This window comes from Cavia porcellus, unplaced genomic scaffold, assembly GCF_034190915.1.
Source record: "Cavia porcellus strain 051 isolate PalLab524CR breed Dunkin Hartley unplaced genomic scaffold, mCavPor4.1 scaffold_28, whole genome shotgun sequence".
In the NCBI taxonomy this organism is placed as follows: domain Eukaryota; kingdom Metazoa; phylum Chordata; class Mammalia; order Rodentia; family Caviidae; genus Cavia; species Cavia porcellus.
In genome coordinates, this window is record NW_026947511.1 from 37,397,128 (window position 1) to 37,419,317 (window position 22,190).

At 40.1% G+C, this 22,190-nt stretch overlaps 1 protein-coding gene across 4 annotated transcripts in view; it reads right to left on the reverse strand.

Annotated features, from left to right (window-relative positions):
* LOC100731117 (putative adhesion G protein-coupled receptor F2P) overlaps window positions 1-22,190 on the reverse strand; it is a 44,726-nt gene that overhangs the window by 14,596 nt on the left and 7,940 nt on the right. For 3 of the 4 annotated variants that reach the window (XM_023566734.2, XM_023566735.2, XM_063238769.1), the window contains exon 2: window positions 3,738-3,838. In XM_023566734.2, coding sequence (XP_023422502.1) covers window positions 3,738-3,821 — 84 coding nt within the window. In that variant the 5' untranslated portion in view covers window positions 3,822-3,838. Of the gene's footprint in view, window positions 1-3,737; window positions 3,839-22,190 lie in introns of those variants that run through there. The other variant, XM_013157026.3, reaches the window with a different exon arrangement.

The window sequence follows — 22,190 nt, forward strand, 5'->3', positions numbered from 1 at the left end:
CAGTTAGTCACAGACTGATAATTATGTCTGGATCAGCTGTGAGGCCAGCCTGGCTGCCACAAATGGCCCCATGGTCCCTGCAGCTCCTCCTCTCTCTAGTGACAGTGGTCTGCATTCTGCCTTGGAAGCACATTATGAGCAGGGCAGATTTATCAGGAAGCCAAGGATGTTTGGCTCTGCTTGAGTGGACCACTCAGACTCCTCTGAACACACTCATGTGAGGACATCTACTACGTTTTCAAAAGCAAAACACTGTAAGTCCTCCATCTCTTCATGCTGTTACTTTTGGCACTACATACCCCAGCTCATGCTCCACCCCACAGGGGTGTCACTGGGATGGTGGATCTGTCTGTGGGGGTCTATGCAAGGAGTCCAGTTAAAGATGCAGTTGGTTTGGATTTAATCAGATGTACTTTGGCAACTTGCAGCCATTTCCCCCAATACAGCAAGCACAGCCACACATAAGCAGCACCAGTTCCAAAAGCGTTTACCATTCATCACAGAATGAGACAGCTGTAGGCGTCCTGCCACTCACACACAAAATAACTGTGTGACAGAGGTCTCCCTCAACTTACCTACAGCCCTGCATATCTACGTAGTATCAGAAGACTGCAGAGACCAAGGTTGTTTTGCAAAAGTAAGGACACTACAAAAACAATTTGTCCAGCAATACTAGAAGAAAGACTAACCATCCTAGCCTGCTTATAAGAAAATGCAAAATCTCTAGATTGCAAGTATGCAGCCAAAATGTAAGAGTAAATATGGGGCAGTTCATTAATAAGAATGTCAGTGTTTTCTTGAGTTTATTGCTGAATAACTCTGAGTGATTACTGGATACAAAGTTCCTACCATTTGTAGATTTGAAATCTGCTGTGATTCCATTTCCTATTTTAAGAAAATACTCACTTTAATTTTCTATTTTAGTTTTATTATTTTCCAGACTTCTCCCCCCAAAGCCTGCTCCCCAATCCCGAGCAGTCCTCCCTCCTGCCCCACTGGTCCACACACATCTGACTCCTACTGAGCACGCAGCTTGCTGAGTCCAGGGCTGCTCCTGGGAGAGGCCACCTGGCTCAGCTTCCACACTGCCTCTTGAGGAGGAACTTCATCTGTCTGAGCCTCAGTTTCCTCTTCTATCGGCACAGAAGGAGTGATGGAGCTGATTGTATGACACACACAGAGAGGCTATAAGAAGGAAGATGATCTCATCTATTGCAAACTCTTAGAACAGACCTGGGACACTGCTATTGCTTTTAGGCTGAACATGAATACTGATCACACACAGAACTAAATGAGCCTTCTCAAAAGTTGCTCCTGATCGCTCCAGTTCTAACTCATGCCTTCTCCTTCTGGCTCCTGCACCAGTTATCAACACACCTCACACCACATAGGACTCGGCCCAGACTTGCTGTCTTACTAGCTAAACATTGTTTAAAAAAGCATGCTTCCTCCTCAGTTAAGCTGTAAGTTCCTAAAGAATATGCCCTGTGCATAGCGATGCCTTCTGGCCCCTATCTGGCTAGCTGAGTGTTTTGTACATAGACATATACAGATTAATATTATGTGTGGACTCACCATATAGGCAAGCCTGCACATGAGAGTGGGAAGACAGGAAGACAAACTGGATCTTCCTGTTTCTGCACCAGCAGAGTGCCCTCTAGTGGCCTGGAGAGCCATCCCAAATTGTGTTCCAAAATCTAAACTGGTTTAGACACACTTTAGACCGATTTAAGGACCCACTTGTGTGACTAAGGCTTGTGGTTTCCATCCCTTTCTCCTTCACACTATTGTTTCTCTTTACATTCTTAAGAAACAAGGTAGAATACCTCGTTTTCTTTGCAAAATAAGACCAAATGGAGACTCTGAACTGAGCATGTGGGGTCCCTCCAAACATAAGAAAGGATCCCTGAGGACTCATGGACCAGAATAACCTTGAAATACTGATGTAAGATGACATTTCAATGCGAAAACAAAGCCTTGTTATATAAGCAGAAAGTTAAATCTCCTCCATGAAACCAGAGTGTGGAAGTACTTTGATATTCTGAAAGGTTTAATAAATCATCTATTCCCATCCCCTTATCCAGGAGAGCAAACTGACTCATTGATAGAAGAAGTGAACTACCCAGGGCCATGCAGCTGACACTGAAACTTTGTTCTCTTAACTCCTACAACAGTGCTCGTCCAAACCCCAGCTCATGATTAGGGACACCAAGCAGAGAGGCTGTGTACCCAAGGTACCCAGGCCATCTGGAGGGGACCGTTTCTACGGTACACCAGGGCAGGTACAGTGAGGAATGCTCAACTCAGGGTGATACTTGACCATTAAGCAAACCTGGGTGAATTCACATTGTGTTAATCAGCAGCATGGCAGAGCATGGGGGCAAGGCCAAAGCCTGCATTTATGAGGAGCTCCAGGAAATCTGCCTTTAAAAGTGAAGGACCTTATCTGTCTCTTCCCAGTTGATTTTCCAGTGCACATCATCTGTGATCCTGTGGAGTGGTATTCAGGACAGGCATCTTTTCTGTCAGACTGCAGTAGCTCTGATCTAATCCTGTGAAAGGACAGTCCCAACCAGGAGCCTGCTGGACCTGCTGAGCAGCTGGGTGCAAAGGCTGGGCAGGCAAGGTGACTCCATTACCATGTAATGCAAACCAGCCTCCCGCGCTCTGCCTACACTCCACACTCTGCCTTGTTCAAAACTGCACAAAAAGATGGAATTCAGTGGGGAGGCATCAACTGTGGCCGTGAAATGTTCCCAGCAAAGTCTTCCTAAGGTGTCTAACTTCACCGAGGAGAGAGACACAGGTCAGGGTAGGGGAGAAGGAGAGTCACCGAGCTGATTCCCTGCCAAGGGCAAACTAATCAGTGAGTGCAGAGACTATTGTCTGGAAAACTCTAGAAAAGCACTCTCAAAGTCAATTTTCCTAAATGAACACACTAAAAAATAAAGAGCATTAGATGTTAAAACATGTGCCCTAGCCATGGTTCTGTGGCTGTGTGTCTATGTACGCAAGTTTGTAATTCTACAGTACTGGCCACAGTCTCCACCTCCCAAGTTAGGAAGTCCCTCACCTCCTTTCAAAATTTTATTGTTATGCTTTCTTTCTCCCAATGCCTTCCATACCTCATCTTGAATAAGTCACTAATAGGAAAATTAAAACAACTCATGATCTGAGGGGAAATGCTCCAACTCACCCATGAAAGTCGCAATAGTACATCTGTACCAAAGCCATGATGCTAGACCTTGCTTAGCCATTGATCGGCTCTTGCTATCAGCCCATCATGCTCACTTAGAGGATCCTCAAAGCACACTTTGAATGGGATAATGCTTTGTGGTACCAAATCACTTTAGGCTCTGACCACTAAAGATCATAAATGCCACCTGCCATAGAGGAACTGGTCCCCAGGCTGAGATTTTCAGGAAATAGCACTACCTCTAGGTACAAGGTATGGGGTATAAGCTTAAAGCTTCATGATCTGAGTACAGAAGGAAGAGCCTATTACCCTCAACTCACTTTAGCCACCTTACATCTCAGAATTTGCAAGGAAAAACTGATGGGAAAAATCATTTGTAGTTGTTAGGGAAAACATGCTTTCGTTTTCTACAGCTGCAATTTCTTCTGCCTGAGTCAGTCACTGTCATTGCTTCCCAGTCCTATTTTCCATTTCTTGGAGCTGATCAACTCACAGAATCCACTGCCCATGCACTGTCCCCACCAGTTCAGCCTCCACTTACCTGGCACAGTTTTCGACAGGACCCTGTGGGCAGAAGAAACTCCAGGCAGCACAATAAAAAGATACAAGTCTTTACCTTCCACATGGCTGAACTTCTCGCTTCTATAAAAATAAACAAAACACAAAATGTCTCCAACCAGAAGCCCTCATGGTGCCATGACTCTGACAGCCCATGCAAATGGGCTCTGTCCCCGTCTGCCTGCTGAGACCTCCCTGCCTGCAGCAGTGTTGTATGTCTCCGGCCACGCACCAGGTACTGCTGGTATTAGTGCCAGCCCACACTGGAGGCAACCGCGATCAGCTCCCACGTCACACCTAACATGGGCATCCTGCCGGAGGAAGCACCCTGGCAGATTCCAGCTGGGCTGCCGGACAATAACAAGCAACAGCCTGAACTCGGGAAGAGGAAGGTTCCTCTCTTGGGGTGGGCAGGACTGAGAGTCCTGTAGGTGGCTTCAGCAGTCAATGAGCTTGGGCTCCCGTGGGTAAGCTCACCCTTCAAATACCTTTGGAAGGCAAGTATACACCACACACGTGCTCTTCTCCCTCCTTCCCCACTCCCATCTGTGTTTTCACAGGTCACCAGCACTTCCTTTAAAAGGAGCCTGCTAGAGCAATGACTACCAGAAATGATGTCAAAAGTGAACACATTCCTTGACACCTGGACCAGATAGAGCATGACCCATGATAGTACAATATATTCAATAAAGGAAGAGGAAAGGAGACAGCAGGGAGGGGGGAAGAGGAGAGGAGAGACTTCAGGGGCTCTTGGTGGCGCTGTCAGGGTCTGTGCTATGTAAATGATTCTCCATAAAATGTTAGCATTAAATACTAACAATTTCAGTCTTTTTCATCCTAAGCAAGATCATCTTTGGGGGATATTTGATGTCTTCATGTTGGAGGCTATCACAGCTCCAAGGATTTGATAATTTGATGTTTGCTATTTAATCATTTGAGCCAAGAAATCTTCACTCAAACATGCATAGTTCAGTAACAAACAATGCCATTATTTTAAAGATGGACGAGGAAAAATGCTTTTTTTTTTTAGTCATGTTCATGACACTGGATTACAAAAATCACTGAAATTGTGTTGAAATCCAGTGATACATTGCAATATTTCATGTGGCCAATTTCAGGCTGTTATTGTGAGGCCTTTCTGTATATCCACAGTTGTCAAACAAAGGATCAGAGAGATTTCGTTACTGCTCATCACTTTTAAATATACTTAGCAGCATCACAGATGATGGACACAGTTTCCAGTAAACTGCACATTCTGGCATTTTTTACTCTAATTTAATTCATTCATCTGAATGAAAATCACATAGGGAAGCTAAAGAGATGCCTGAAGTTACTGCTGGGATGAAACCAACCAGATGAATGAAAGCTGGTGAATGGGATGAGTGGGTTGACATTATTCTCTGAAAACTGAGAATGGCCCCACGCTTGTTTGTTTTTGTTTTTTCTAGTGCTGGGGATCAGCAAGAGCCCCCCCCCCCCCGCTGACCCTCACCCCTGTGTCACAGCTGCTCTGGCTTAAATTTAACATCCTCATCACACAACGTGTTCTCATTCTTAACTAAAATCAGTCTTGCGAGCTATTTGACAAATAACATACACAACAAGCTTCAACTTAGAAATTCAAGTAATGTTTGATTAAAACAAACAAACAAACAAAAAAATACCAGGGAGTTGAGTGATTGGTTGAGTTGTGGGAACCAAGAATGAAGGTCATTCTGTTTGCTTACAATTTTAATGTGATTCATTGGAGAAAAACAAAACCCTGTTATATTATCATTTTGCTTTAAGTTTTAAATATAGTTAGGGTTAATGCTTATTAGAATTGCTCTTTGATTACTACTGTGTTTCTATCTATGAGAAAAGGAGCTGGGGTGCTTTCTATGGGGTGATCAGTCACTAGATGTGGCCACACCTCCACGGGACTGCAGGTGGTCCCTGAGAGTCCTGTTGCTTCCCAGAGCTGTGGCTTCCTGCCCTCCCTGCCAGCCCAGGATCACCTGGATACAGGATGAGGACTGAAAGCCGAAAGACTGTCTTACCCTACGCCCCAAATTCCAGCAACAGCGTGACTAATTCTTGGTGCCATTTCATTTTATTCTCAATTCTTTCAGCTGAAATGAACATCGCTTAAAGTTGACTCTTGTGTGTCTAAACTGATAAAAACAGATTGCTGTTTAAATACAGGGTGTGCTTTTTTCTAAGTGAACAAGATATCTATTTTTATGATGCAAACATTACATTCTGACACACGGCTTTTTAAGAATCCATTATCTGTCTTAAACCTATGAACTCGGGCTTCAAGGAAAGCATTTTTCTCCCTGGTTCATTGACACCAAGCCATGGTTATCCATTCTTTTTCCAAGTCAGTGAAAGCGGGGCATTGACAGAAGCAAAGGGTCTGATGCAAGGTAGGAGAGAGCATGGCTCTCACATTATTCTCATTAGTGTGACAGTGGCCTTCCCAGTGGTGCAGTGGCACATTGCCTGGCTTGTTTTGATCAGTTTCACACCCCCCCCCAACCTTCCCTCCTCCCCAACCCCTTTCCCTGTTACTAGAAGACTTCCTAGTACTTTTCTGTCCTTTCCCTTTTCATATTTAATTTTATTAATGTAATTTTAGGTTTCTTATATAAAAGAAAGCATGTGATTGCTCACTTTCTAAAGACATATTTTGACCATACAGTTCCTGGTCCCCAAACCCTATCTTCTTGTGGAAATCCACAGGAGTCTGGGACCCCAGCACCTGTTCCTAGTCAGCATGGCAGCTAACTTCGGACTGCAAAAGGAGGGGAAGCTGCAGCATCAACTGCCTTTCGGACAGACGTTCCAAATGCTGGGTCATTTCAAACACTCTCTTCAAAACAGGGCCTCTCTCTTAAGCACATACAGTGTAAAAGAACACTTGGAGGATTCATAGCCCCCAAACTGCATCACAGCTGAAAGTCCACAAAGTGAACTGTACCAAATACAACATGTAGTGCTTTTCTAAATAATAATCAAGAGATTCCCTCTCCCTGTCTCTCATGAAGGAAGGAAGGAAGGAAGGAAGGAAGGAAGGAAGGAAGGAAGGAAGGAAGGAAGGAAGGAAGGAAAAAGAGAGAGAGAAAGAAAGTGAGAGAGAGAAAGAAAGCAAGAGAGAAGGCAAGCAAGCAAACACATCCATCCTGATGCTGCACTGGCTGGATCTGCAAAGAAATACTATTTCTAATCATCAAAACAAAATTATTTCCCCACCTGAAGGAGGCGTGTAAGTTATTAATATGTTTGGCGATCAGAAATGGAGCCCCACATTTGCAAGCAGCACCTTCTCAGCCAGGACTTAAACAACCAGGAAGACAGCTCCTTCTCCAGCCTTTTCCAGAGTCACGGGGTCTCAAAGCACTAGGGGAACAGTCCACAGTGGGACACAGAGCCCTGGGGGCAAAGCTGGCAAAAGCAACATGACAAAAAGTATTCTAGGTTTCACATTCCACAGAACAGCTCTTGTTTTTCCTGGCAATTTAATTTTAAGACATGTCTTGTGATATCTCCATCAAAATCCTCCAACCCAAAGCCACGCAGCCAAGAGGAGATACAACAGGCAACAGGAGATACAACAGAACAGTAGGTGCGTGCCATAGCCTGTGTAGGGCACAGTCCTTGGACCTCAGCTTCACTTGGCTGAACACACACACATGGCCCCAAGAGCAGAGGTTCTAACAGGTGGGTGTGGGTAGGAAGAGCATCACACCGTGAACTCTTGCTCCCTGCCTAAGAAAGAGAGTGAGTACTGGAAAAGCAGCCACAGAGGTCAACAGAACTCCAGGCAAATCTGATGTGTCACTGGGGACACTGCAGCCCCTTGCGATGTCAGCTGAGATCACCGCTGCTACTTGCACAGTCGGATTTTGCAATGAATGGTGGTGGTTTCAGGTGGGATGGGCTGTTAGCGGTTCCCAAGTCCACTCTGGGTACCACGCGGGTGATCTCAGGAGGAAGATGAGCACTGGTCAGCAACCAGTCCAATACTAGTATATATAGGATTAAGGCATCTGTCCTGCTAGACTGCGGCCACCTCAGAGGGGCAGAGTGTGGCAGTCCTCATCTGGTGCATCTGGACCGTGCTCTGCGTCCACACTTGCTCTTCTCACACCTCCAAATAATTCTGTGCTACTGTTGTGACTTTTACAATCATCCAACAACAGGAGCTGGCCCTGCTGGATCTTGTGGTTATTTGGCAGCAAGTTTGGGGTTCGAACCCAAGTGAAGGATTTTTTTGTTAGATTACTGTGTGCCTTTTGTATAAGAAGAAGAAAGTGATCTTTCTAGAACTGAATTTTCAGAGCATTTTCACCATATAACATGGATCTTGATGTCACGGTATTTTATGAGATGTGCAGAGTAGATATTACATGTAACTTCTCTCAGAGAGGAAACCATGATTGAGAGAGGAAGAGGCTTTCCTGGGATCACACGCCAGGTTACCGGGAGACTCAGTTTCTCTTCTGACTTCTGATTTAAGATTATAATCTATAATCTTTTAGAACTCATGGACAAGAAGGCTGTCTGTACCTTCTTGTGTCATTGTCATCAGTGGAGAGTGGTGGGCACCGTCTCCAGCAAAGCACAGGGCACAATAGCTGTACAGCTTGTGTCATGCTGGGCAGGTATGGGCCTGGCCCCCTCAGCAGTGCTCAGGGGTAGAGGTGCTATCTCAGGGCAGCAAGCCAAATGCTTGGGAACCAGGATGATTCTCTGAGTTCCAAGTCACACAGTAGGTCCATGTGTGAGAGACCTGGGTTTATCCAGAGCCCAGTTTGCTCACCTTGAGATCATTTTCCTCAACCGCCCAACCTTGGCCAGCTTCTCTAAGCCCATTTTGAGTTGGACACTTTCTTCCCTCTGCATGCAGAGATGAGATCTCCACACGGAGGTGAGAATGGGACACTATTACTTAGTTCAAAACATAAACAGTGAGCGATGACCATGTGCAGGAGGCATGGGTGCTGGACACTGACTGAGGTGTGCCCCGTGAGTCACCCCTGAAGCCAGGAAAGTTTCATTCTGGCAGTGGGCAGACCTGCCAGGAGAGAGGCTGTAAAAAACATACACAATTGGGGCTGGGGATTTAGCTGAACAGCATAAGCACCTGCCTTGCAAGCGCGTGGTCGTGAGTTTGATCCCTGGTACCAATTAAAAAAAAATACACGATTGCATAGGATTCAGATAAGCAAGGAAACCCAAACAGTGACAGCAGCATGGCCTGGGACTGTCACACACAAATAACCAGTCTAGCCCTCAGCTTTACCAGTGGTTGCTGAATACAGAGTGACTTAATGTGCAAACACAGAGATGCTGTGCAGTGATAGAGCATGTGATGAGGAATCTATATGCAAAACTATTGTCCAAATATCAAAAACAATACTCACCCAATCTTTCTTCATTGCAACTGCTTAGATAATGTTTGTAGTAGCCCACACGCTATAGCTCCTAATATTAATAGGAACAAAAGCCAACAAGATTCTTTACCTGTGTCTGGAAAAAAGCCATTGTCTTGATTTCTCACCCATCTGGTAATGAACCTGAACATTTGCAGCACCTAATACTGAAAACAAGCAAAACTTCCTCTAATTCCAAAAAATGAGTAAAGAGGTAACATTTCATGGAAGAAGTTAAATATTTTTCAAGGAAAAAAGTCAAAAATTAAAACTGCAATAGAACGCACAGCTCCTGAAGTTTATTCTCCATGTGTCCCCCTTAATCAATCCAAGGAGTAGACAGACTCTCTAGAAATGGGAAAGAGAGCAGGAAAACGGAAGCTGATGCTTACATTCCAGAAGGAAAGAGAATGTGTACACACAACAGCAGTTGGGAGCCACACCGGCCTACTGCTCAGAGCAGAAACAGCAAGAGGTGGGACGAGTTTACAAAGAGAAAAATGAGGACACTGAGGTCACCTTTAGGTAGCACCTAGTCCAGAAAATTCATTTCAAGGTTTATGTGTTTCCATTATGCAAATTTTTCCCATGGTCTCTACCATCAATCACACAGATTTCCACAGACTTTTTATTCCCCATAAAAGCCATTTTCTTCCCACAACTAACCCTAAAATCTCACACTTCTACAGAAGCAGCACACCCCCCACCCCACCAAAGAAAAAACCTAGTAACCAATACATCATGGTAGGGGCCGGGAATATAGCTCAGCGGTATAGTGCCTGCCTAGCTGGCACAAGGTCCTGAATTCTATTTCTGGTTCAAAAACAGTAACAAAAATAATACATACAGGGGCTAGGGATTTAGCTCAGCGGCATAAGCGCCTGCCTTGCAAGCAGGCAGTCGTGAGTTCAATCCCCAGTACCGATAAAAAGGAAAAAGACAAAAAAATAATAATAATAATATATACATCATGGTTAAAAGGTTATGAAAATACACACAAATATCTAATAGCACATGAAGAAAAAATGATTTCTGATATATAGATGTTCACAAAAGCATTAATCCAGCAGTGACATAGCTCAAATCCTCATAAATATGCTCACTGGCCAGGTAGAACTCTCATTCCTTTTCTTGAATAGGAGCATTGAAGGGAAAATTTTGAGGAGCATTGGGATTAAAATGTGGGTCTCTTGACTCAGTGGCCTAATGATTATATCAAAATAAAAATACAGACACTCAGCACCCAGTGAACTTTATCAACTACACACATATATATACATATATACATAATTTGGATCTCTCTCTCTCTCTCTCTCTCTCTCTCTCTCTCTCTCTCTCTCTCTCTCTCCCCTCCCTTCTTTCCTACTCCCCTCCCCTTGTATAAAAGAGTTATGGATAACTATTATGAGTATTTTATAAATGCAAATAGAAAAATAGTCCTGAACTAATACTCAAAAATGAAAGGCCATATGAAACCCAGAAGCCTTCTAACATCTGTAACTGGTGGGATCCCAGCTTCGCTGGTTCCCACCTTGGAGGCTCTCAGCCTCCTCCACTCCTCACTCTTCACATTCTTCCTTACATTTCAACGCTTCTCTTCCCATCTGCTTTGCTTGTTCTCAGAATGCAGGTTAAGGGAGTTCTCTATCAAGCCTCTTTTAGTGACTCATGGATGAAAAACATCTTAATCTTCAAGTGTCCCAAAGTATCATTTTTTCTCTCCTTCCTGATGACTAAGTTAAGGTGGCAGGAGTCCACATCTCCAGAGTTTGTTTCTAAGGGCGAACTGGTGACAATGTGGTTCTTGAGCAGAGGAGACTTTTGCTTCCAATGTGTTTACAAATGGCTTTCCAGAAAAGAACAGGCAGAAGAATGCGATTTGCCAGAGCATACTGCTGATGACACTGATTTCTACTGGACCCTATTATTCTTATTAAACATATTTCAAAATATTATTCTCTGTAGATATTACACCTGTTATTGACTAGTCCTGGTGGATGGTGTTACCACCCTGGAGATAGGCTCAAAGAAATAAAAATAGAAAGGAGACAACAAAAATCCTAACACAAAATTATACGTTAAAGAAGGCTGCAACTTCTAGGGTCCAGTTAGTTATCCACAGGGACCCATCTCAGCAGTTCCTTCATTTACATTAGGCTCTTCTTCTGGAGCCATGACACCCAAATTCCTCAAGGATACTATAAACTCACAAGCTGAATTAAGTTTAAAAATGGAAAGAGTAGGAATGAGAGCCTAAGATAGAGGAGCAGGTTGAGAGAATACAAAGAATGCTTAAATTATTCATTTTATGAAGCAAAAAAGAATAACATAAGATTGATTGAAGTCAGTGAGAAAGCTGGAGACAGCACTAAAAGCCATTAAAAATCTCTTCATAAATATGATGGCAGAAAACTTCCCAAATATGGATAAAGAATTTGATATACAAATAAATGAACATGTAGAACTCCAAATAGCCATGATCATAATAAATCTATCTCAAGACATATAATAATTAAGATTCCAGAAAGTTAGCACAAGAACAAAATTTTAAAAGCAGCTAGAGAAAAGAAGCAAATCACTTCTAAAGGAAAAGAATCACAGCAAACTTCACAACATAAACTTTCAAAGAAATGAACGCTTCGAGTGAGGTATTTCCAGCTCCTCCCCCCCCCCCCAAAAAAGAAATTTCAACCAAGATTGATGTAAGTACTTTGGTGACAAAGAACTTTATGACCACCAAACTACTTCTGTAGAAAGCTCTGAGAGATATATTAGAAAGAGATAACCAAGACCAGAAACACAAGAACACCAAGAGAAAGAATCCATCAGGCAAGACAAGCAAACAAACAGAGGGAAAAAACAGGGAACAAACAACAGGAAATAGCATGAAAAAGATAAGCCAGTGCATAATCAGTTACAACCATCAGCCATGTAAATGGTTTTAGCTCACCAATCAAAAGAAACAGACAGACAGAATGGATCAAGAAACAAAATCCAACAGTATGCTCCATTTAAGAAACACATTTAATGCAAAATAAATTCAGACTGACTCCTGCACCTCACCATCAGTGTGCAGAGGAAGGGCTGGGGTGGATCTGGGGCGCCTGCATCCACCTCCCCGTGTGTCTGGAGGACTGTGAATATCTCAGCAAGCAGGGGAGCATCGCAGGTTCCAGAGGCCCCGTGGCCTGCGGTAAGTGCTCAGTGCACTTTGCCCAAAGCCCAGACAGTTCGGGACCCTCCAGGCTTCCGGGCGCAGTGAAGTGGATAAGTGGGGTTGAGGCATCTACATCCACCTCCCCATTCCGGCTGTGCTTGGAGAACTGTGGAGTTTCCAGCAAGTAGGCGGGCGCACACTATCCCTGGAGCCCAGCCTATTTGGGACTCCTGCACCTCACCATTGGTGTACAGAGGAAGGGCTGGGGCGGATCTGGGGCTCCTGCATCCGCCTCCCCATGTGTGTGGAGGACTGTGGATATCTCAGCAAGCAGGGGAGCATCGCAGGTTCCAGAGGCCCCGAGGCCTGCGGTAAGTGCTCAGTGCACTTTGCCCAAAGCCCAGACAGTTCGGGACCCTCCAGACTTCTGGGTGCAGTGAAGTGGATAAGTGGGTTTGAGGCATCTACATCCGCCTCCCCATTCCAGCTGCGCTTGGAGAACTGAGGAGCTTCCAACAAGCAGGTGGGCGCACAGTGTCCCTGAAGTCCAGCTTATCTGGAACTACGGAGTTCTAAACAGGCAGAAGAGGGCTATTGGTTCTACAGGCCCAGTGGCTTGGGGTAACTGGGTGCCAGAGTCTCAGGAGCTGCGAACATAGAAGGGCATCTCCAACAGACCCTGAGGAAGCTTTCAAATAATACTTGAAACACAGAAATACAGGAAAATGACAAAACGAAAGACCAAATTACAACCTCAAACCTCCAGCCCATCTCAAGAAACCCTAGGAGCGATGTATACAGAAGAAAATATATGCTATTCACCTCAAATATCGGACATAATACCTACTGAAATTAACAAGCAACTCCAGGAAGCTTTAAAGGAATTCAAACTCGAAATAATCTCCCAGGTAAAAGGAGAAATGATAAAAGAAATGAAAGAGATTCTGAATATATCTAAAGAAAACACAGTTAAAAAATTGGAGGAACTAAACAAAAAGATAGAATCCCTAGATGAGCAATATAAGAAACAAACAGAATACATAATGCAGATGCACAGAGATATACAGGAAATAAAAAACTCCACTGAAAGTTGTAAAAACCATCTCAATGAAAATGAAGATAGAATTTCAGACCTTGAAGACAGGATTGCACCTAGTGAACAGGAAAGAAAAGATCTTTTAAAAATAACAAGGAATCAGGAAATGACAATTCAGCAACTGCAAGACGATGCAAAGAAAAATAACATAAGAATGATAGGGATTAATGAAAAAGAAGGAGACAACATAAAGGATGTCAAGAGGATATTTAGAGAAGTAATAGCTGAAAATTTCCCAAGCATGAGATCAGAAACCAACATCAGGATCAGTGAAGCATATAGAACTCCAAATAGTCATAACCAAAATAAAACTACACCCAGACATATAATAATCACCATCCCAGAAATCCAACACAAGAATAGATTATTAAAAGCTGTCAGAAAGAAAAGACAGATCATTTATAAAGGAAAACCTATCAGAATCACAGCAGACTTCTCAGCACGAACAATAAAGTCAAGAAGAGCATAGAGTGAAGTACTCCAGATCCTAAACCAAAATGATTTCCAACCTAGACTGATGTATCCTGAAAAACTATCATTCAAAATTGATGGTGAAATACGATACTTCCATGACAAAGAACAGCTGAAGAACTTCATGAACACCAAACCAACCCTGCAAAAAATATTGAAAGACAGTTTTGATACACAAAGCAAAAAACCACTAAGCAAAGCAGAAAATTAAACAGAACAGAAAGATAAAGATGCAACAGCAGAGAGATAACATGTCAACAACAAACCAGCATTTAACAGTAATAACCATTAATGTAAATGGTCTCAATGCACCAATCAAAAGAAACAGACTAGCAGAATGGATCAAGAAACAAAATCCAACCATATGCTGTTTACAGGAAACCCATCTAACCCAGAAGGATACTCACAGATTGAAAGTCAAAGGATGAAAAATAATACTTCATGCAGCAGGAATCCAAAAAAAAAAAAAAAAAAGCAGGAGTAGCAATTCTGTTTGCTGACAACATGAACTTTAAACCAACAATGACCATAAAGGACAAATAAGGTCACTACATACTCATTAGGGGAAAACTCCAAGAGGAAGAGATAACTATCTTAAATATATATGCACCAAACTCCAGAGCACCCAGTTATATAAAACAACTATTAACAGAAATGAAAACTCAAATTATCAGTAACACAATTGTAACAGGAGACCTTAATACGCCATTGACACGAAGGGACAGATCAACCAGACAGAAAATGAGCAAAGAAATAACAGAACTGAATCACACCTGCGAACAAATGGATTTGATAGACATATACAGAATGTTCCATCCAACAACATCAGAATACACATTCTTCTCAGCAGTACATGGATCATTCTCTAAAATAGACCATATATTAGCTCACAGAACATATTTAAACAAATGCAAAAGAGTTGAAATCATCCCTTGCATGTTATCGGATCATAGCGCTCTGAAATTAGAAATTAATGATAAAAGATACTGCAAAAATCCCACAAGCACATGGAAACTGAATAATACACTCTTGAGTAATCAGTGGGTCACAGAAGAAATTAAAGAAGAAATTAAACAATACCTAAAAGAAAATGAAAATGCAGATACAACTTACCGGAATTTGTGGGATGCAATTGAAAGCTGTCCTCAGAGGAAAATTTATTACACTGAGTTCCCACATCAGGAAAACAGAACGAATACAAATAAATAACTTGATGCTGCACCTCAAACAGCTAGAAAAAGAAGAGCAAGTCAAGCCCAAAGCCAAAAGAAGAAAGGAAATTATAAAAATCAGAGCAGAAGTCAATGCAATAGAGACTAAGAAAACAATCCAAAGAATCAATGAACCAAAGAGGTGGTTCTTTGAAAGAATAAATAAAATCGATAAGCCCCTAGCCAACCTTATTTTAAAAAGGGAAGAAAAAGCTCAAATTCATGCAATAAGAAATGAAAAATGTGAAATCACTACAGACCCAATAGAAATACAGAAGATCATCAACACCTATTTTGAAAACCTCTACTCTCAAAGGTTTGATAACACACAAGAAATAGACAGATTCCTAGAAACATATGAAGTACCAAAGCTAGAGCAAGAGGATGTAAAACTGTTGAATAACCCAATCTCTGTTAATGAAATTGAAAATGTAATTAAGTCCTTACCTACAAAGAAGAGCCCAGGTCCAAATGGATTCACTGCAGAATTCTACAAGAAATACAAAGAAGACCTAATGCCGACACTCCTCAAACTATTCAATGAAATTGAAAGGGAAGCAATCCCTTCCTAAGTCATTCCTGGAAGCAAATATTACTCTAGTACCAAAACCTGAGAAAGACCCAACTGAAAAAGAGAACTATAGACCGGTCTCCCTAATGAACACAGATGCAAAAATCCTCAATAAAATATTGGCAAATAGGATACAGCAAATCATCAAGAAGATTATACACCATGACCAAGTGGGATTCATCCCAGGAATGCAAGGATGATTCAACATACGTAAATCAATAAATGTAATCCACCATATCAATAAAGCCAAAAGTAAGAATCACATGATCATTTCTATAAATGCAGAAAAAGCCTTCGATAAGGTCCAACATTCATTCATGATAAGAACTTTACAGAAAATTGCAATAGATGGTCTTTACCTCAATATAATAAAGGCCATTTATGACAAACCAACAGCCAGCATCATACTAAATGGCCAAAAATTGAAAGCCTTTACTTTAAAATCAGGCACAAGATAAGGAGGTCCTCTATCACCACTCTTATTTAATATAGTACTGGAAGTACTAGCCAGAGCAATTAGGCAAGAGAGAAATAAAAGGGGTAAAGATAGGAAAAGAAGAAGTTAAATTATCATTGTTTGTAGATGACATGATACTCTACATAGAAGACCCCCTAAACTCCATTGAAAGACTCTTAGATATAATAAATAAATTCAGTGATGTAGTTGGATACAAAATCAATACTCAGAAATCAATAGCATTCCTATACACTAACAACAAAATCACAGAGAGGGAAATAAGAGAAACCACACTCTTCACATTAGCAAGCAAAAAAATGAAATATTTAGGAATTACTCTTACGAAAGAAGTGAAAGACCTATACAGGGAAAATTATAATACACTGAAAAAAGAAATTGAAGATGATCTCAGAAAATGGAAAGACATCCCTTGCTCATGGATAGGAAGAACAAACATTATGAAAATGGCCATTCTCCCAAAACTGTTATACAGAGTCAATTCAATCCCAATAAAAATACCATCAACATACCTTATAGATCTAGAGAAATCACTCCTAAAATTCATCTGGAACCAGAAGAGACCTAGAATAGCAAAGGCAATTCTAAGCAGCAAAGGCAAGGCAGGAGGCATCACAATCCCTGACTTGAAGTTATACTACAAAGCAACAGTAGTAAAATCAGCATGGTATTGGAATCAAAACAGAACCTAAGATCAATGGAATAGATTAGAAGATACAACCACAACTGCAAACACACTCAACCACCTTATCTTCGATAAAGGAGCCAAGCAGGTTCACTGGAAGAACGACAGTCTCTTTAATAAATGGTGCTGGAAAAACTGGCTCTCCATTTGCCGAAAACTAAAGCTAGACCCATGTCTATCACCATGTACTAAATTAAAATCTAAACGGGTCAAAGATCTGAATATTAAAACAGAAACACTAAATCTATTGGAAGACAAATTGGGTAGAAACCTTGAAGACATAGGAGTAGGTAAAGAATTCATGAACAGGACTCAAACTGCACGGGAAATACTTCCCAGAATCAATAACTGGGACCACTTCTTATTAAAAAGTTTCTGCATGTCAAAAGAAATCTCCAGCATAGTGAAAAGAAAACCCACAAACTGGGAAAAGATTTTAGTGAACTCTCTCTCAGACAAGGGACTCTTGTCTAAAACATATAAAGAATTAAAAAAAACCTCAGACCCCCAAAATTCAAAGATCGAATCCAAAAATGGGCATCTGAGATGAATACGCACTTCTCAGATGAAGAAATACAAATGGCAAATAAATATATGAAAAAATGTTCATCATCATTGGTCATTAGAGAAATGCAAATTAAAACCACACTGAGATACCATCTCACTCCTGAAAGAATGGCCAGGATCAAGAAAACCAACAACAACAAATGCTGGAGAGGCTGTGGGGAAAAAGGAACTCTCCTACAGTGTTGGTGGGAGTGTAGACTGGTACAACCTTTCTGGAGGTCAGTCTGGAGATTTCTCAAAAAGCTGGGATTGGAAGTCCCATTTGACCCAGCTATTCCACTTCTAGGCATATTCCCAGAAGAACTGAAAACATCATTCCACAGTGATATATGTGCACCTATGTTTATAGCAGCACAATTTGTAATCGCCAGATCTTGGAAACAACCCAAGTGTCCATCAACTGAGGAATGGATAAAAAAGTTGTGGTATTTCTATACAATGGAGTACTACTCTGCTATAAAGAAGGATCACATTGAGTATCAATAAATGGGCGCAGCTTGAGACCATACTCATAAGTGAAATAAATCAATCTCACATGTGTGAATACCAAATAGTTTCCCTAATGTAAGTAATGATTCAAATATATAAAAGTATATGGTAATCATGATTCCCCATTATGTGGCCTTGAAGCCTTATAAAGTTTTCACTTATTAATTGGAAAGGCTTTATTCTAGGCTTCTTGATATGGAAATATTTGAAGCTATAGTATATGAAGTTATATTCAAATATTTCAAGGAAAAAGATAGACACTATGGTAACTACTACTAAATCGGGTTATTTGGTGGTGAAGCACTAGGTTGCTGAAACAGTCATGCTTTGACCTGTATTGTTATGTTGTTATGTCCTCTTTTATCTCAGTCTCTCCCTAATTCACTAAATTATTTAGTTATTTTTATGTTTTTTTTTAATTAAGGGGAAAAATTTTTAAAAATTAGCAGGAGATATTATAGTAACTTTCTTTGATTTCCTATTAACTTTTTTTGAAGTCCTGTAATACTCCCACTATCTTGTTTTGACTGATTAGACTCTGTTCCATTCTGTATGATAGTATCAAGTTTGGGGGTATAGGCAACTACTTTGAAGGCAATAAGATTCACTAAGATGCCCATTCTGGTTTGACTATTATCTCCTTTGGAAGTCCTGTAATGTTTACAATGTTTAAGTTTTATTGGTCTTGTTCTCTACTGTTTTGTTCAACTTTATAATACCTAATGAGATAGACAATTCTTTTTAAGGAAACAAGACACATTATGGTAACCATTATTGATAACCTTGTACTCTGTTCTTACATCATGTACTATGTCTATCCTTGGTTTTGACTGACAGCTTTGTTTTGCCATATTTGACTTTATTCTCTTCCAAAAAAAAAAAAAAAAGTAATAAGAACTAAGGAGTAATAAAACCCAAAATGTGTAAATTTTGTTCTAAAAAAGAGGGGGAAAAAAGTGCTCTAAAGGATACAACAGCAAGTGTGTTTAGGGGTGTTAAATAGCTGACCATATTAATGTTTTTGGTTGGATCATTGAACACAACTGTTTGCAGTCTCTCTGTTTGAATGTCCACTTTGTATGCTTTGATACTGTGACTTGAGCAACTATCTCTAAGACGATAATGTGTAATCTATTAACGTGATTTCTTACTTTTTTTTTATTTTTTGTAGTTCTGTATTACTTGTACCCTTGCACCACTTTGTTTTGTTTTTTCTCTTTTTCCTTTTAAGTAAAATTTTAAAAATAAATAAATAAATAAATTCAGACTAAAAGCAAAAGAATGAAAACTGTTTTCTATGCCACAAAAATCCAGGAAAAAAAAAAAACAGGGATAGTTATTTTATTTACAGACAATGTAAACTTTAAGCCAAAACTGATCAAAAGAGACAAAGGTCATTACATATTTGTTAAGGGGAAACTCTTAACAGTTAGAAGAAAAACAATTAACAAGCATAAATATATATTCACCAAACACTGGTTCACCCAAATACACCAAACAAATTTTAATAGACATGAAGAACCAAATAATTACTAACACAATTATAGTGGGGGACATTAATACCCCACTCTCACAAATAGACAGATCAACTAGACAAAAAAATGCACAAAGAAATAACAGAATTAAACCAACCTTGTGAGCAGCTGGAGTTGGTAGATATCTACAGAGTGTTCCTCCCCAAAGCATCAGAATACACATTCTTCTCAACTGTGCATAGGATGTTCTCAAAAATAGACCACAAATTAGTCCATAATAAGTAAGTTAGTAAGTTAAGGAAATATAGAGGAATTGAACTCATCCCATGAATACTGTCTGAACACAGCACAATGAAACTGGAAATCAATGGCAAAAGAAATCACAAAAACTACATAAACACATGGAAATTGAGCAACACCCTTTTAACAATCAATGGGTCATAGAGAAAACTAAAGACAAAATTCAACAATATACTCCATTAAATTAAAATGCTGATACAACATACCAAAACTTGTGGGATGCAATGAAAGCAGTCCTATGAGGAAAATTTATACCAATGAACTCTCAGATCAGGAAAACAAAACAAATTCAAATAAACAAGCTAATGTTGAACCTCAGACTTCTAGAAAAAGAAGAACAAATCAAACCCTAAGCTCATACAATGGAGGAAATTATAAAAAGCAGAAATCAACATGATTGAGACTAAGAAAATCACCTAAAGAATCACTGACTAGAAAAGTTTGTTTTTTGAAAGAATAAATAAATTTGATAAACCATTAGCCAATCTCATCAAAAAGAGAAAAGAAAAAACACAAATTGAAGCAATAGGAATGAAAAGGGAGAAATCACAGCAAATCCTGCAGAAATCCAGAAGATCATCAATAGCTACTATGAGTATATTCTAATAATACGGAAAACAGAAAAACAGATTCCTAGACACAATTGAATTGCCAAAGCTAAACCAAGAAGATGAAAAAGGCTAAATATCCTGATACCAGTCTATTAAATTGAAAATTCAAGTAAAATTTACCAAAAGTAAAACCCAGGCCCTGCCTGATTTGATTCATTATCAAATTCTATGAGAAATTCAGAGAAAAACTAGTGTCACTAGTGCTGAAATTATTTAAGGAAATTGAAATGTAAACAGTACTTCCAAAATCATTCCTGGAAGCAAATATTACTCTGATTCCAAAGCCAAAGAAGTACCCAATTAAAAAAGAAAAGTATAGGCCAATCTCCCCAATACATGCAAAAGTCCTCAGTAAGACACTGAAAAGAATGTAACAAATCATCAAGATTATATAGCATGACCATGAAGCATTCATCCTAGTGATGCAGGTATGGCTTACCATATGCAAATCAATAAATATAATACTCCATATTAACAGAAACAAAAATCATACAACTAGGCCAGGGATATAGCTCAGTGGTACAGTGCCTGCCTGGCAAGCATGAGGTTGTGAGTTCAATTTCTGATGTAAAAAAAAAAAATCACATGACCATCTCAGTGATGAAAGAACTGCTCTTGACAAAGTCCAACACCCAGTCATGATGATGGTCATACATAAAATTTGAATAGATACTCCTACCTCAATCTGATAAAAGCCATCTATGAAAAACCAACAGTTTGTATCACAATAAATGGCCAAAATCTGAAAGCTTAAACTTTTAAATGAGGAATAAGACAAGTATATCTACTATAACTCCCATTCAACATAGTTCTGGAAACAAACCAGAGCAATTAGACAAAAGAAAGAAATAAAAAGAATAATGATAGGAAAGGAGGAAATTAAATTATCATTATTTGTAGAAAACATGATACTTTACATAAAAGTCCTCAAAACTCCACCAAAAGACTTCTAGATTTAAAAACCAAATTCAGAGGTATTACTAGTTACAAAATCAATAATTAAACATCTACAGTATTCCTGTACACAAGCAACAAACTCACACAGAGAAATTAGGGAAACTATGTCCTTTATTACAATAGCACCCCCCCAAAAAATGAAATACTCAGAAGGGAATCTAATGAAGGAAGTAAAGATCTATACATTGTAAATACAATACTCTGAAAAAGGAGATGGAAGAGGATGTCAGAAACTATAAAGCAATCTCTTCCTCATGGTAGGAAGAACCAACATAGTGAAAATGATCTTACTTACAAAGCTGATATGCAAATTTAGTGCAATCTCAATCAAAATACCATTAGCATATCTCACTGAACTAGAAAAAAATTATTCTTAAAATTCATTTGGAACAGAAGATACCTAGAATACCAAAAGCAATTCTGGGCAATAAAGGCAACTCAAGGTGTATCACAATCTCTGACCTGAACCATATTATAAAGTTACTGTGATAAAATGAGCATGGTACTGGCCCAAAAAAAAGACTTGAGGAGTACTGGAACAGAATAGAAGTTGCAGATATAAAACTCCAAACACACTCAGACATCTTATCTCTGACGAAGGACTCAAACGTGTTCACTGGGAGAAAGTCTCTTTAATAATTGGTGCTGGAAAAAATGGCTTTCTAGGGCCAGAGGTTTAGCTCAGTGGCATAAGTGACTGCTTGGCAAATGTGAGGTCATGAGTTTGATCCCTGATACCAAAAAGAAAAAAATGCTTTCTACATTCTGACTACTAATGCTAGATACCCAAGTCCATCACCATGCACTAAAGTTGAAATGGATCGAAGACCTGAATATTAAAACAGAAACACTAGGGGCTGGAGGTTTAGCTCAGCGGCATAAGCGCCTGCCTTGCAAGCAGGCAGTCGTGAGTTCGATCCCCGGTACCGATAAAAAAAAACAGAAACACTAAAT